Source organism: Phalacrocorax carbo, chromosome 16 (assembly GCF_963921805.1).
Source record: "Phalacrocorax carbo chromosome 16, bPhaCar2.1, whole genome shotgun sequence".
Classification (NCBI taxonomy): Eukaryota; Metazoa; Chordata; class Aves; order Suliformes; family Phalacrocoracidae; genus Phalacrocorax; species Phalacrocorax carbo.
In genome coordinates, this window is record NC_087528.1 from 2,575,719 (window position 1) to 2,587,966 (window position 12,248).

The window sequence follows — 12,248 nt, forward strand, 5'->3', positions numbered from 1 at the left end:
GAAGAGTTGCCGCGGCTCTGGGGGTGCTGGGCGCTGCTCATGTGCCAAGGGACTTAACCGGGTTGCGCCCGTGGGGCAGGTTAGATTTGGCGGTGCGGTCGCAGGGGGAGAGCGGAGGGTGGAAATCAGCCTTCGGGGCCCGGGTTAGTGGCGCTGATGGATGAGGAGGAAAGCTTCCAGGAACACGTTTCCTTTCCAGCAGTATCGCTGCGGTAACGATAACAGCACAGCCTGCCTCGGTGTTGGGGCACTCATGAATGAGTTGGCATTTTTTTTGTGACTAATGTAGACTTTCAGCTATTTGAAATTGTCCTGAGGTGCAGCTTGACATATAAGTTCTTGGCCTATTTATTACTTTGTTTCTCAGTGTTCCCATAGGTACATGATTTTTAAACCAGGGCTGCCTTTAATATCGGGAGCTGGAGCATTTGTATTTTAGCTCTAGATCAGCGAGGAGGCAATTCGGGCTGTACGTCTGGTGTGTTTGGCAAACTAGCCAAGGGAGCTGCTCCTCAGCGAGGATGTCTGAGGTATAGGTGTTCAACACCACCACCCCCCCTTTTTTTTTTTCCCTATTATTACTTTTTCTTTTCAACTCTGCTGTTTCCCGCTTTGCTCTCCTGTGACCATTGCTGTGTCATCACAAGCTCCCACCGGTATCAGGGCAAGTCCCCAGGGATTACGCTACCATGCTGAGATAACGTCAGACCAGTTTGGTCCCCATCTACCATTGCACTCGGCTGGAGGAACTTGAGCTGCAAGGGCCAGCTGTGCCTGGAGACTCCAACCCTGAGAAAGAAAGAGTTGGATGCCCACGGGGATGTCTCTGTTTATTTGCCGGTGTATATCTCTGAAGCCTTTGGTTGCTGTGGTTTCTTGGGGCTCTGAAACACAGTTGATCAAGCGTTGACCCTCTCCCTGAGCCATCCCCTCTCCCGGCTCCCGTGGTGTCGGGTTGGGGTTGGGTCACCTCAGGTCAAACCCTACAGCTTGTGCCGCAGCACGTGCTGTGGCGTGGCAGCTCCCGGTCTGTCGTAGGAAGTTTTTGGCGAGCCGTGAAGGTGCTCCATGTAAGTGGGGGGAGCAGTCAACGGCACGCCTTGCACGGTGGCTTCTGCTCGTGGTGTGGCTGCTGTGAACCTGCACATCTGGTCATAACCCACCATGGTGTTCAGGCACATCAAGCGTGGGTCATTACATGTGGGGATTTAGAAAAGTATCCGAGTTAAGTGCCAGGCTACCCCCAAAAGGAATCCAGCCCCCAGCGTGAGGTGTTTTGTGAACTGTGCCAGCCCACTGCCCCACGGGCACCTCGGCGTTGCGACACGACCCTGCGGCCATCTGCAGCGGGACGCTGTCTCTTGATTTTAACGACGCCTTTGAGTAGAAACATGCAGTTGCGGCCGTGTGTTGGGCTTAAATGGGGAAGAAGGGATCTGGTACTGCAGATTCCGCTCCTGTCTTTGCCACTGACTGATCCTAAACAGGCTCTGCCACCGGTTCTTGTCTTCTGCCACACGTTTTCCAATAATGCCCGCCCACCCACCGGGGAAAGCACAGCGCTGGGTGTCTGCAGGCATTGTGGGGAACCCTCTGTGAAATATGCTAGAAAAACATGAAAATTATTAATTTAGGTCTAAGATTGTAGGAAGTCTGTTAGGTGGGTTTTTTTCATACCTCTGTTTTTAGATTGCCAGTCTGAACTGCCAGGATCGGGCCCTTCCTCCGTCACAGTATTTGGGGCTTCCTGATAATGAGGATTTTTTGAGCCGTCGCAGCTATAGCACCTCAAATCTCTGCATTTGAAAATCTGATCTTAAAGCTTTTGATGAGATACTAAATAAAAAGACAGGCCCTAAAAGGATATTTGTGTGAGAAAATGGTCTGACTTTCCCTTCTGCACGAGGAGAATTGGTTTGGAGGGTGTGAAAGCATTAAGGCTCAGTATGCGCCACTTCTGCATAAACCTCCTGAGGTGGTACTAAAGCTGCGATTAACGTGAAGGCCGTGTCTGGATTTACCTGCTCAATTTACAACGGGTGTGTAAACCTTAAATACTCTGATAGCATTTTTCTCCTCTCTCCCGGGCTCTGAGTGAGCTATTACCATTTCCTCGCTACACCGTTAGCATCAGTATTCCCACTCTTGTGGTATCGGGGCTTGTATTTCCAGGTGTAATTTTGGATACGCCTAACAAATGGAGCTGTGCTGCTTACTGTATCCCTTTCCTCCTCCTCTTTCCCCAGCCGGAGGAGCTTACCAATGCCCTGGAGATCAGCAACATAGTCTTCACAAGCCTCTTTGCCCTGGAGATGCTGTTGAAAGTCCTTGTTTATGGTCCTTTTGGCTACATTAAGAATCCATATAACATCTTTGATGGGATCATCGTGGTGATTAGGTACAAACCTAGAGCTTTCTTTATGCTGTTTCCCCTCATTTGGCTGTATAATTAAACAGAAAGTAATGGAGAGTGGGCATAAATACCTTCCTATGACAATTTATACTTTTCTGCTGTAAATTAATGCACTTAGACACGATTGCTAATACATGTCTTGGGGTTATTTTATAGTCAATTTAAAGAGAGGCCCAAGCAGAAAGCTATCAGTCCCAATGTCCTGGGAAAGTCTATGATCCAAACGGTACAACCAGTGCCCGATTAAGTAGCCGTCTGGTTTTTGGCATGTGTGAAGGCTGTAATTGCCCTGCAGCTGCAGCCACTGATTTGCAGGCCTGTTTTTGACACTCTAGTGGGGCTCTGCTTTTTGCAAACCTGGATGGAGTCCAGCTCGCCGGGGACATTGGCAACGCGTCTCTGCCCGCTTTCCATCCACTCCTCTCTGAATTTCACCCACCCTTTGCTTCCTCTCCTCCGTACCTTTGCGTTAGGCTTTGTCTTCTCATCCTGCAATGACCTTTTTTCCCCTCCACCAGCGTGTGGGAGATAGTGGGCCAGCAAGGCGGGGGGCTCTCGGTCCTGCGGACCTTTCGGCTCATGCGAGTTTTGAAGCTGGTCCGCTTCATGCCAGCCCTCCAGCGCCAGCTCGTAGTGCTCATGAAGACCATGGACAACGTGGCCACGTTCTGCATGCTGCTGATGCTCTTCATCTTCATCTTCAGGTGAGCGCTTCCGATCCCCAGTCCTGAGGCCGCTCTGGGTTTTTTAGGTGGGATCCCGTGGTGAGGTGAGACATAAGAGTCCATACCAGGGCATGGCTGAGCTGAACAGTCCCAGGAACAGCGCTGCTGGCCAGCGCTGGCGATGGCTTGCTGCCCCGACAAAATGCTCTTAACTCCGGCCAAATGAGACATCTGTCTTTGCGAGATGATTTACAAGGAAAATCTTTCAGCTGGATGATTCCTTGACATCGCCCAAAGGCAGCGGTCCCATTCTTTACCGACTAGCAGAAAGCCTGGTGCTAAATATATTGCCAAGGAGCGGGCGATGTTCCTGGAATAAAGTCAGCTGTGGTGGTGCTTGTGCTCTTGCATGGCCTCCTCTTCTGAGAAGTGAGGTTCTGCAGTGGAAACATTAGAAGTAGGCCTGGTGTAGCCCCCAGTTTTTGGATTTTGGTCTAGAATTTGAGAAGAGCCTGTCTCCTTGTAACAGCCACCTCTGGTGTGCCAGCGACCCAGGCACTGGGAAGGCTGAAGAGGCCGGCCTCTTCCAGGGAATAATGTCCCTTCTCCCAGTGACACGTTCACTCCGAAGCCACCGTTTGCAACTGCGGTGCTCAGTGGAGCTGTGAATAATTTAATTATTCAGGTTCCTGGCCGAGAGCAGGGGAAAACAAATTATTCTTTTAGTGTCAATCTCTAATGAAAAGTGTTCTGTTTTCATGTCAGAATTGAAAAAGCTGGTTTGGGTCCCCTGACATGTCTCGTTCAGGCATTTCACAGAAACCCTGTCTGTCTTCCTAATTCAATTTAAGCATATTTTGCTAAAAACGTGTCATTGCAAAATGGAAATTCAAAACATTTTGTTTAGAGGATGATGAAGCAAAATGGAAATTCAAAACATTTTGTTTAGAAAATGATGAAACGAAATGTTTTGACTTTCAAAAAAACAAAGCAGAAGAAAAAGGAGGAGCGGGCATACTTTTTGGTTGAAACTGTTTGACGGGTTTGACCCAAATTCACCACTGGTTTGCATGATCTCGAGGCACGTTCTTCAGTGAACGAATGATTCATCTTTCTGAAAAAAGAAAAAAGAATTGCCTGGGTGAAATCAGGAGACACGGTCAACCCTGCTGTACGGTTCTTAGTTTTTAATAGGAGACCAATGCTGTCTCCTGTTGAGCCCCTGCCTTCCCTCCCGTGCAGCATCCTGGGGATGCACCTCTTCGGATGTAAGTTTGCTTCGGAGCGAGACGGCGACACGCTGCCTGACAGGAAGAACTTTGACTCCTTGCTCTGGGCCATCGTCACTGTTTTCCAGGTACAAAATGCAAAACGCTACAATTCCTGTGCGTTTTGGGGCTGCAGGGGCTGGGGTTGTTTTCCAAAGCATCTGGCAGAGTTTAGTGAAGCTCCATAGCATGGAAAGGAGAGGACCCAAAACCACAAGTGCAGGAACACAGGGGTTTTCGGACCCTTCTCCAGAATAAATCAGAAAGCTAGTAAGGAGGGGCTGCCGAGGTAGGAGGCTCTTGCATTTGCAGGGTATGGGCTGGGTGGGTGAAAGTAAGTGTAGAGGGTGGAGATGGAGGAGGAGATCAGGACCCTTTGCAGTGATATCTCAACAAAGAACAGAATCCATTTTAAGACTGTAATTGATACGTTCAGTTTTTCATTCTAGCCGCTCTGAGCTCTGTAACTTCTGGATCTGTGAAGGCCTTTTAGCTGTTCCAGCCGGCCAAAGGAAAGGTCCGACCCACGCGACGTCGCACTCCCTTACAGCTGAACGCGTCCCTTGGTGCGGGTGGGAGCCGGGGCGGTTTGGGCAGGGTCCTTACCGGTAGTGTGGGAGTCATGGTTGCTTTGGTCCTGGCTCTTCTCTGGCTCAGAGATGGCTTGGGCCAGATTTATCCTTTTGTGGCTTATAGCTATGGTGGATACCCCAGAAGCGGGATCCTCATTTGGCCCATCCAGAGCACAGATTCCCAGCCAGGCTCAGGGAAAGTGGCACACAATCCTCCAGTATCTCCATTTTCCTGATACCTTTCCTCTGCAGATCTTGACTCAGGAAGACTGGAACAAGGTCCTCTACAACGGCATGGCGTCAACCTCCTCCTGGGCTGCTCTCTACTTCATCGCGCTCATGACGTTTGGGAATTATGTTCTCTTTAACCTGCTGGTGGCCATCCTGGTAGAGGGTTTCCAGACAGAGGTAATGTCCTCATGCTTGTGCCTCTGCTGTCTTCTAAAGTTTCAGGGCCTCCAGATCCTGGAATTTGATTTCTGAGATGGACAGCAATACATTTACAAGAGTGGTAGATGGAAAAAGTGGGGGAAAATATTAAGTTGTCTTCCCCCCCCCCGCCTTTCTTTTTCTTAGCCACGGTGCAATTTGATACAGCAAACCCTCTGAACGAAGGGCTTAAATGAAAAGCATTGTTAGCATTAATGCAGGAGTGGGAATTCAGCGGTGAGTCAGGCACTGCGGATGGCATGGCTGCTATGACAGTGTCTTTGAAACAGTTCTTACCGTGTTTGTCAGCCAGATTAAAAGCCCCTCCCGAAAACTTACTCAGGCTGGTAAGAGATTAGCGACACGATTATCTTTTTTGATGGTATGCATTCATGGAGCTCTTCCTGCATCCAGCTCTGCAATGTTACGCACATTTAGAAGTATGTGATTTCTGGTCTCTGCCAGCTGCGTCCTTGGGCAGGGAACCTCCACGAGACATCGTGGATTGCTGGAGGCTTTCATGGAAGGGCAGGGGGGCACTTAGGTTTGAAGTCAACCTTTTTTTTTTCATCCTACCACCTCCCCGGCTGCCCAGCTCAGAGCAAGCCAGCATGTCACCAGTCCCCAGAGCGGGGGACCCACAATGTCCACCCGCTCTCTGCAAAAATTGACCAACAGTCCAAGAGCATCAGTAAGGGGAGGGGACCTTTACGCCCTGCCCAGGGGGTTGGAGAGGTAAATATAACCTCAAACTGCTCACTGGGATCTGATTGTGCAGGCTGTGCTATCTCTGATTACACGCTATCTCTGATTTTTGTAAGCATTCTGGGGTGACTAAGTATTATTTGAGATTTGTTGCTTGTATATCATGATACCCTACCGCCCTGTGAATAGCTCTGCACAGAACCGTTTTTATTATTATTATTATTTTTGGAGCACAGTTTAGAGTTAAACTAATGGAGCCGTACCAGGAGTCAGCAAGAAGAATTTTGTATTTTTTTTTTATCGTCCCTTTCCGTGTTGGTGCTTTTCTCTTTTAATTGTTATTGTCGTACTGTTTCTGTCTGCAAATCCCCCCCCACCAGTCAGCCAGAGGGAAGGTCACTGCCAGGTCCTCCCGAATAGCACAATGTTCCCTTGCCTGAGCGAGAAGAGGTAAAAAGCTCCTTGTCTGCTTGTGATGACGGTTTAGAAACCGAACCTTCGTCTGTTCGGTCTAGCACATTGATTCTCTGAAGGTCGCCGAAGTGGGAGCTCACCTGCTGCACCCGCTTCTTAGAGAAAAGGACGTAGCCTTTAAATTCGGCAGCGCCTTTTCCATCCCCTGGTCCTCGAGGGAGACTGACACCTCTGGTCCTTGGCTCAGCCTGGTTTTTCATGCTAGAGCATCCTCGTGCTCGCCCGCCGGCATGCTCCCGCTCGCGCAACACAGCTGCGGCGCGCCTGTTTCCCTGGGCAGCGGTTTATCCCACGCTCGCTTTGCAGCCAGCTGGTACCATGGCGTAACTCCCTGTAAATTCATGCCCTGGCTTAACACGCTGCGATTTTATTCCAATAGCCATGTCCTTGAGGGTTACATCTTCCCTGGAGTCGGAGGAATCGCCTGCAACGCCCCCCAAATTTGCTTTTGGCTGTGTTTTTTGCAGCGGGGTTGCCCCGTCGCCTGCCCCTGCTTCTCCTCTGCTGGGGCAGTGCCGGGCTGGTCCAAGCCCGCTCCAGGATTTCCACGTAAGCTGCAAATGTGCTTTAAGTGCAGTGTAAATCAGGGAGTAACTTCTGGTTCAGGAAAGCACTGAGGCAGCCTGAAGCCAACGAGGCCGGTGCCAGTACTGAGAGGCAAGTTCAGGGACCGGGATCCAGCACAGCCTCCGTAGATCAAACCCAGCCAATTCTGCCCAACCACAGCAATTTCGGTGAACTCACACCGCATTTCTATAGTTTGTGACTCTGATTACAGCACTCTGTTGTATCTCAGGCTTTGATGATGGCATTTTTAGCAATAATCTTTCTTCCATGTCCTCGTCACTCTGAGTTCTCCATGCTCCTCCAGTAAATTGCAATGGGATCAAGAGATCCCCCGGCTCAGCGCAAGTTTCCCGCAGCAGACGGGGAGCAAATGTCTGCTGGAGGTCGGGAGCCAGGTCTGGCCTTGCCGATTGATGTTTATTCAGCTTTGCTGGTGTGTAGCTTTGCAAACAGATCTCGTTCTGGTTTTTGCTAGCCAGCACACAAAGGATCCTCTCCTAAGCAGAATTAATAGAGAGATCATCTCTCGCTGTAAACAAACCCCAGCACCCCCCTCCTGTGATTGCACTTGACCCTTCTTCTGAGTTGGGTTGGTGGTTTTTTTTTTGTGTGTGGTTTTTTTTTTTTTTTCCATTCTCCTTCAGATTTCTAGGCTGAAACACAACCCCAGGGCTGTTGCCTTTATCTCCCTGGTCCTTGAGTGCCTTTCCTCAATCTGCAAGCACCTCGTTAATTTTAGTGCATGGCTTTGCAGCCCCAGTTGCTAGGCAGCAGATGTATATAAGCAGTTGAGAAACAAAAAGGACCTGTTCCAAACTTTAAATACAGAGCAATATATTTTGCAGGGTTGAGTTTCCTTGTTCCTTTTTTTTCTCCCTCCTTTCTTTTTATTTGGTAACCTGCTTCTCTCTTGCAAGAGGCGCACGCAGGACTTTATGCAATGTGGTTATTTTTGACCGCGCGTTCTCCGATTCAACTCGAGCCTGCTGGTGGAGCGGGGAAGGTGAGCAGGGGACTCCGTTTGATCGAGCTTCTAATTTGAAATTGCTGCCTGACCTCTCAGGTCCCTGCCCTGGGGACTTCTCTCTGAAGCAAGCAATGACTCCTCTTTGTCAGGCACAAAGCTCCTCTCCCGAGGGACTTCCTAATATTATCTCCAAAGCGTGTTCTTCCATTGGTAATCCTCCCAGTTTCGTGTCCCCTTGTCCCCAGCCGTCCTCGCTCGTGGGTTTATTCCTTCCCCTTCTTTGTGCCCCCCTTCCTTCCCAGGACCCTCCTCCGGCACCTCCATCCTTTTCTCTGCAGGAGGACATTAACTCCTCTCTGGATGTAGCATCCTCGGAGAAATATGGATGTTGACTTCTCCTGGGCTTCAACCAGAGAGAACAGTCCTTTCTCCCACCAGTAGGCGTTTTGGATGGTGTTTTTCTTGCATCTCTTACCTTTTGCATTCCTATCTGTTTCAGTGGGATTTTCCTTGTGAAGGAAAAGTGTTTCTGTGTTTTCTTCCAATGGCTTTTCCATGTCTCTCTGTTACAACCGAACACTTTAAATTAAGTGCCCGTTACATGCCCAGCAAGACACCGTTGGCCCACCGAGGTCCCAAAGCGGATCGGTCTTTCTTAAAGTCTTCATCCCAGCCTAGAGCGGGGTGAGTTTTGCATCCCAGGTAGCAACCGGAGGAAAGATCCATTGCCCTGTAGGCAAGAAATGAAGCCAATGGGACAACCTGTGCCCTCCTGCCACAGTGCATAACCTCCCACAGCCCCACGGGAAGGGACTGGGCACGGCCACGCTGCCGAAATGTGCCAAGGAGCGTTGGAAGAGCCACCCCTGAGGAAGGGGAAACACAGCGAGGTCAGAAACGACGGGTGCATTCCAAGTGGGTAGGGAAAGACTGACTTCTGGTGCTGCCAAGAGATGCTGGAGCCACTCGTGTGGCAAAGCCCCCCAGGATGGGGCTGCGCCCCGCTGCCCGCAGACCTCTGCTCTGTTTGGGCACAATGGGTGTCTCCACTAATGGGGTGAGGAGGGATCTGAACTCACGGCAGGTTCTGGAGGCTTTCCTTAGGTTAGGTATTTCACCTGGCTGTAAGAGGACTGATATTGTGTTAATCAAACATTCATCAAAAGCCTCCATGGCTGCTTAATGAAGGCATAATAAATAAAGATCCTATTATGCAGCTGAAAAAAAAATAATAATCATGTTTTCAATAATTAGCTGGTGTTTCATTAGCACAATTATCGCTTAGGAGTTGAAGTAAGCTTTGTTCGAAACACTTAATTTAAAGGTAAGGCTGGTCCCTTCGAAAGGCTTTGCTCCATCCGAGATCTTCCACCCCTTCCCTGCGCCAAGTGGAGTGGGTGCCCGGGCCCGGCTCTCCGTCGCGGCCGCACGCTGCCCTTTCCCCCCTTCCCCTCTCCATCCCTGCCTTTTCTCGTGTGTTTTTTTGATTCCCCTCTCAGTCCTGCTGTTGAAACTGTGAAAATTGAACCCCCCCTTCCCCTTCCTCCCCCCTCCCTCCCCCCGTTTCTCCTTCAGGAGATCTCCAAGCGAGAAGATGCGAGTGGGCAGTTAAGCTGTATTCAGCTGCCTGTCGACTCGTCGGGGGTATGTACACAGCACATCCCACCGCCCACTGTGGTTGTCTCTCTCGTGGTGCCTGGTCACACACCGTGGTGCTGTTCTCATTGTAGTAGCTGTTGTTCTTTTGGGGGTTGTTTGGGTGTTTTGGGTCTTGTTTTTTCTTTTTATTTTTTTTCCTTTCTTTTTTATTGTCCTCATTGTTGAGTCAGCCTTGATTTTAAGTCCCTTCCTTCTCTGGGGGAGCCAGTAAATTAAGGTGGGTGCTTCGGGGTGGCGATGTGGCTCCAGCCCTGGCTCTCACCAACCCTTTCTAGACGCCTGCCCCAGGGAAGGCTCCCCATGGGGCTGTCACAGCCCCTCTACAGCGTGGTCACATCCCGGGGACCTCCCTAGGGATGCAGACGGTGATGCTGATTGCTGGGCACGCCTGCCAAGCACTCCCTGCATCTCACAGGTGGGGGAGGGTGCCCGGGATCGAAGGGACCTGGAATCAAGCCTGTTTGTGGACACGTGTGGGGGAGCCCCGTGCTCGGTAGGATGGCGGCAGCTGAGCTGTGGCGTGTCCCAGAAAGGCTGGCTGGGATGCTGGGATCTCTGACGAGATGCTGTGTTACAGTGCGGGTCAGGATGTGAAATGGTCCCGTTCAGGTCTGAGGAAGCCGTGGATCTCCGAAATGCAGCACGCTCCAAACCTTACTCTTTTGCCAACCTCATCTTTCTCTTTACCACTCCCTTCCCTTTCTGTCCTTCCTGAGAAGTCTGGCTTTTTTCTTCAGCACAAACCCCCTTTCCCATCTTATCCCAGTGCGTCAGTCCCCTTTGGTACAGGCTGGTCCATCTTGGCGTACCCTCGTTTCCCAAAAGAATTTTAACTCCCTGTTCTCTCATAACCCCTTTTCTATCCAGAAAGGCAAACTGGGAGTGCAAGAACAGGTAACGGGCAGCAGCCCCGGCTGCGAGATGCTTGCCTGCACCATACTGAGTCTGGCACGTGGTGTTTCAGAGGGGATGCTTTCTGCCCTCCAGCCGTGGGGTTTGGTGCTGGGGAGGGGGGTGGGAAGTCCCCGCGTAGCTCTGCTTTTCCATCTTGGCACACATCTCATCGTGCACCCTAAAACTTTCCTTTGGGCTGTTAAAGAGCACTCCAGGAATACATAAAATTCTTCCTGTTATTTATTCCTTTTTAATAACCCATTAGGGAGAATGAGTAATTCCTGGCAGGCCCTCTGACGGGCTGAGCTGGGAGCCTCCGTAAGGAGCGTACCTGGAGCCAGCTGGAGCCCCTGCTCATACAGAGACACAGTTTTGACTCCAGCGAAGTTCAGGCCAGCCCAACTTTACTTCTCCCCCTTGCAAGGTGCATTCCTGACTTTTCCAGTCTGCATCCTACAGGATGATCTTCCCTGAAGAGCACAGAAGTCCTGGATCGTCAGGAGGGGAAGTTTTGAGCCAATACTTCACATCACACTCTCTTTTGCCTTAAAAATATGTGTCTGAGAGTGTCCAGTCTGCCTGGAACAAACCTGAACTGTTTAGTGACCCCATGGGAAGAGTATTAGGGTTCATCCCTCTGGGGTTTTGCTGAACAAAGAGGAGCAGGGCACTGGACCTTGTGTCAGATGCCACCTCTTCCTCCCGTCCCATGCTGGGCTCCCTCTGGGTTTTTACAACCAACAGGTACCCGAGCACCAAACCTCTGCAGCGCTGGTCAGGGGTCCTGGGGATGCAGCTTAGCCTTGGCGGGGTTTTCTGGGGCTCCTGGTCTCTCCCAGCTGAAGTGAGGGTCTGCTTGGCTTCTTTCATCCCAGCATCCTCCCTCCCTTCCCACCTCTCCTCCCTCCCGACATACATCACGACGGGGCTTGGTGCCCTTTGCCAGAGCAGTGGTTTCAGCCGGGAATCCTCCCCTTTTGGATGGACATCATTCTGGCAAGCACCACTGCCCGTTGGGTGTATCCTGACTATACCACACCCTAAGCGCCTTTCTGCAGTGCCAATGGACAGAGTCAGTGGAGTGCACAGGGATGTCCCTCATCGGGTCTGTGCCACAAGACCGAGGGAGAGCCGGGCACCACGCTGCGAGCAATGGTAAACCTCTTCTTTCTCCTCCTGAGGATGGGCCCGTGTCAACGGGCAGCTCTCGCTCAGCCCCCGGCGTTCGAAATGATACAGCGGAATTTAAATCGCCAAAATGACACAGCGTAAACCTGCAAAACTCCTGCTTCTGTTGTGTGTTGCAGCTGGGAGAGGAACAGCCACCCAGGGCAGTTGTTATCCCACTCTGCCACCTGGGTCCTCTCTGAGCTGGTGGGGTGTCCATCGACACGCGCCCATTAGCTGTGCTGGAAAGTCAGGGTCCCTTGGCCCCTTCTGAATCCTGGGCCGCTTCATTGAAGCATCACTAGAAAGAGCCACATGCAGGGAGTTTTGAGCCATAGTGTATAAATTAAGAGAGATGAATAGGGTCAATTTTTGTCCCCAAATTGCTTATCGGATATCTGTCCTTCCCTAATACCTGCCCAGAATGCAATTCCAGCAGCAAAAATTAAGCAATGGTTTGTATTTTGC

General features: G+C 50.8%; 1 protein-coding gene across 7 annotated transcripts in view; it reads left to right on the forward strand.

Moving 5' to 3' along the window:
• CACNA1G (calcium voltage-gated channel subunit alpha1 G) overlaps window positions 1-12,248 on the forward strand; it is a 152,420-nt gene that overhangs the window by 80,066 nt on the left and 60,106 nt on the right. For 5 of the 7 annotated variants that reach the window (XM_064466938.1, XM_064466943.1, XM_064466936.1 and 2 more), the window contains exons 11-15: window positions 2,247-2,398; window positions 2,932-3,117; window positions 4,321-4,435; window positions 5,171-5,326; window positions 9,636-9,704. In XM_064466938.1, the coding sequence (XP_064323008.1) occupies window positions 2,247-2,398; window positions 2,932-3,117; window positions 4,321-4,435; window positions 5,171-5,326; window positions 9,636-9,704 (678 nt within the window). The remainder of the gene's footprint in view (window positions 1-2,246; window positions 2,399-2,931; window positions 3,118-4,320; window positions 4,436-5,170; window positions 5,327-9,635; window positions 9,705-12,248) is intronic. The other 2 variants (XM_064466941.1, XM_064466940.1) reach the window with 1 other exon arrangement.